Source organism: Sus scrofa, unplaced genomic scaffold (assembly GCF_000003025.6).
Source record: "Sus scrofa isolate TJ Tabasco breed Duroc unplaced genomic scaffold, Sscrofa11.1 Contig794, whole genome shotgun sequence".
NCBI lineage: Eukaryota > Metazoa > Chordata > Mammalia > Artiodactyla > Suidae > Sus > Sus scrofa.
Window position 1 is genome coordinate 21,649 of NW_018085313.1, and position 2,644 is coordinate 24,292.

Consider the following 2,644-nt stretch of genomic DNA (forward strand, 5'->3'; position numbering starts at 1 on the left):
AATGTTAAGAGCCTTATTGTTCCAGATGTTTGGATGAAAGTAGTGGATAGGCTTGGAGGAAAATAGAACAAAAGAAAAAGAAATAAATGGAAAGGATGAAACATATATTTGTCTTTTATTTTGCAAGTTTATATTTCTTTTGTTGTCCAAATTCAGCAGTACTATGTACTCTTTAAAAAAATAACTATCAAATATATTCATTTCTATACTGTATTGTGCCTAAACCAGCACCATGAGGCAAATAAGGCTTGATCAATGACTGATGAATGGAATTGAAATCTCAACGTGAATAAAATGCAGCTCTTTACTATTTTAGGGTTGGGAGATACATCTTCAGCTTTTTATGATGAGGTTATTCTCTCTTCTCAGATTAAGCAATAGTCCAACATAAGTCATCCCAGGTCTTCTTCCCTAGTCTTATTAGTGCCCCCTTTACTTCCTTGTTCCTTAGAGTGTAGATGAGTGGATTAAGAGTTGGGGTTATGACAGTGTAGAAAAGGGTGAGAAACTTGCCTTGTTCATGAGCATAGTGACTCTTGGGTTGAAGATAGACAGCTGTGACAGTGCCATAGAAGAGGAAGACCACAAGAAGATGAGAAGTGCAGGTGCCAAATGCTTTCTTCTGCCCTTCAGTTGACTTTACTCTCAGCAGAGCCTTAGTAATAGCACCATAAGAGGAAAGGATAATGACCAAGGGCACCACCAGGAGAATAATACTGGCTATGGACATCTGGATTTCATTATAGATGGTGTCTGCACTGGAGACTTGAATGAGGGCTGGAACTTCACACACAATGTCATACAACCTCCGGTTGGAGCAGAAGGGTAACTGGAGGGTAGCAGGAGACTGGGTCAGAGACTGAATCAGGCCAGTCCCCCATGCAAGGATGGCCAACTCCAGACAAAGTTTGGGGTGCATGATAGTGGTATATTGTAGTGGATGACACACTGCCACATAGCGGTCCACAGCCATGACCACAAGAAGCACACATTCAGTGGCCCCAAGCCACAAGAAGACATAGAGTTGAATAGCACAGCCAATGTAACTGATGGTCTTCTCTGGACCCCCAAAATTAACCAACATCTGTGGAACACAGCTGCTGGTAAAACAGAGATCTAGTAGGGAAAGGTTGGAAAGAAAGTAATACATTGGGATGTGGAGTTTTGGATCCTTCAAGGAGACAAGAATTATGACCAAATTTCCTATAATAGTCAAGCAATAAAAGATCAGAACTACCCAAAAGAGAATCTTCTCCAAATATGGCTTGTCAGAGAAGCCCAGGAGGATGAAATCACTATGGCTGTCATTGCAAATTGTGAACATAGCTTCTGGAGCAACAGCCTCTTCAGAGAATGGTTCAAAACTAGTTGCTCAAATGCCTGTGATGGTTCTAGTATAGAGACAGGAAGAGGGACAATATGAATTATCTGATTCCTTTTACTCAAGGGTGAGACTTTTTCCTTCTATATTTTGAAAAATATATAAGATTTAGTAACCTGTTTCAATCTTTCAAATCCATCATCCATTTTATCTATTTTTCTCTTCCTCTTTACTCCTCTTCATATTTTGTATGTTACTAGAGCTCTGCATTATAAATAGTACTTAAATACACATCAAACAACTACTAGTCAAAATGTCTTTGCTAAGTATTGTGAGATCATTCTATCTTTGCTCTAAAATTGTATATTTACTACAGTTTTTTATAGATTTTTATATAAATTACTGTTCAAATTCTCTTCCTACCTCTTTATTCTTTTTGTTATATTATCTCACTGTTTCAATTTGTCTGAATATCTTTCTCCCATGTTTCTCCCTCTCCTTTTTATTTATTCTATCCCTCAATCTTCATCCTCTTCTATTCCTCCTCCTTTCCTCTTCTTTATTCCTCCTTTCCACTACTTCTCTTGATTTCTGAGCTTTAATTCTTCCTCAGCCACTTTATGGTATGTGATCTAAGAAAGTTATTTAAACTCATTGTTCTTACCTTAGTTCTTTCTCAGACTGTCTGTTTGAAAAATGGAGAAGAGGAATCATAGAACCTACCTATGCTTGTTGAAGAAATTAAATGTGAAGAGAATTCCTGGCCCACAGTAACTGTTCAATGTTTGTTAGCTGTGATTCATGATCCTGATCATGATCCTATTCAACTGATTGTTCTAGATGACAAACATCAAAATATATAAGCAAAGTTTTACAAAACATGTCAGTGTTATTTAGAAAAAAGAAATGTTGGCCTTGCATCATTTCTCAGTGGTAACAAAACCAACTAGTATCCGTGAGGATGCGCGTTTGATCCCTGGCCTCAGTCAGTGGGTTAAGGATCTGGCATTGCTGTGAGCTGTGGTGTAGGTCACAGACTTGGCTCAGATCCTGCATTGCTGTGGCTGTAGCATAGGCTGGGAGCTGTAGCTCTGATTTGACCTCTAGCCTTGGAATTTCCATGTGCTGCAGGTGCAGCCCTAAAAACACACACAAAAAGAAAGAAAAATGAAATGTTATGTCTCTACATTTTTTTCTTTGCAAAGAATTGAAAAGTAATTGCTCTCACTTCCCACCATATTAAATTATCCATCTTTATAATGCAAAGCAGCCATATCTGTATTCAAGGTGCTTTTCTTCTCATAAAAACTGAGATTACAAAAC

The 2,644-nt window shown here is 38.1% G+C and overlaps 1 protein-coding gene across 1 annotated transcript; it reads right to left on the minus strand.

Moving 5' to 3' along the window:
- Positions 1–302: 302 nt before the first annotated feature.
- On the minus strand, positions 303–1,324 carry LOC100152495 (olfactory receptor 2H2-like). The gene has a single exon (XM_001928353.2). It carries the CDS (start codon positions 1,322–1,324, stop codon positions 371–373), a length of 954 nt encoding a protein of 317 aa, XP_001928388.2. The 3' UTR covers positions 303–370.
- Between the last annotated feature and the right edge of the window lie 1,320 nt (positions 1,325–2,644).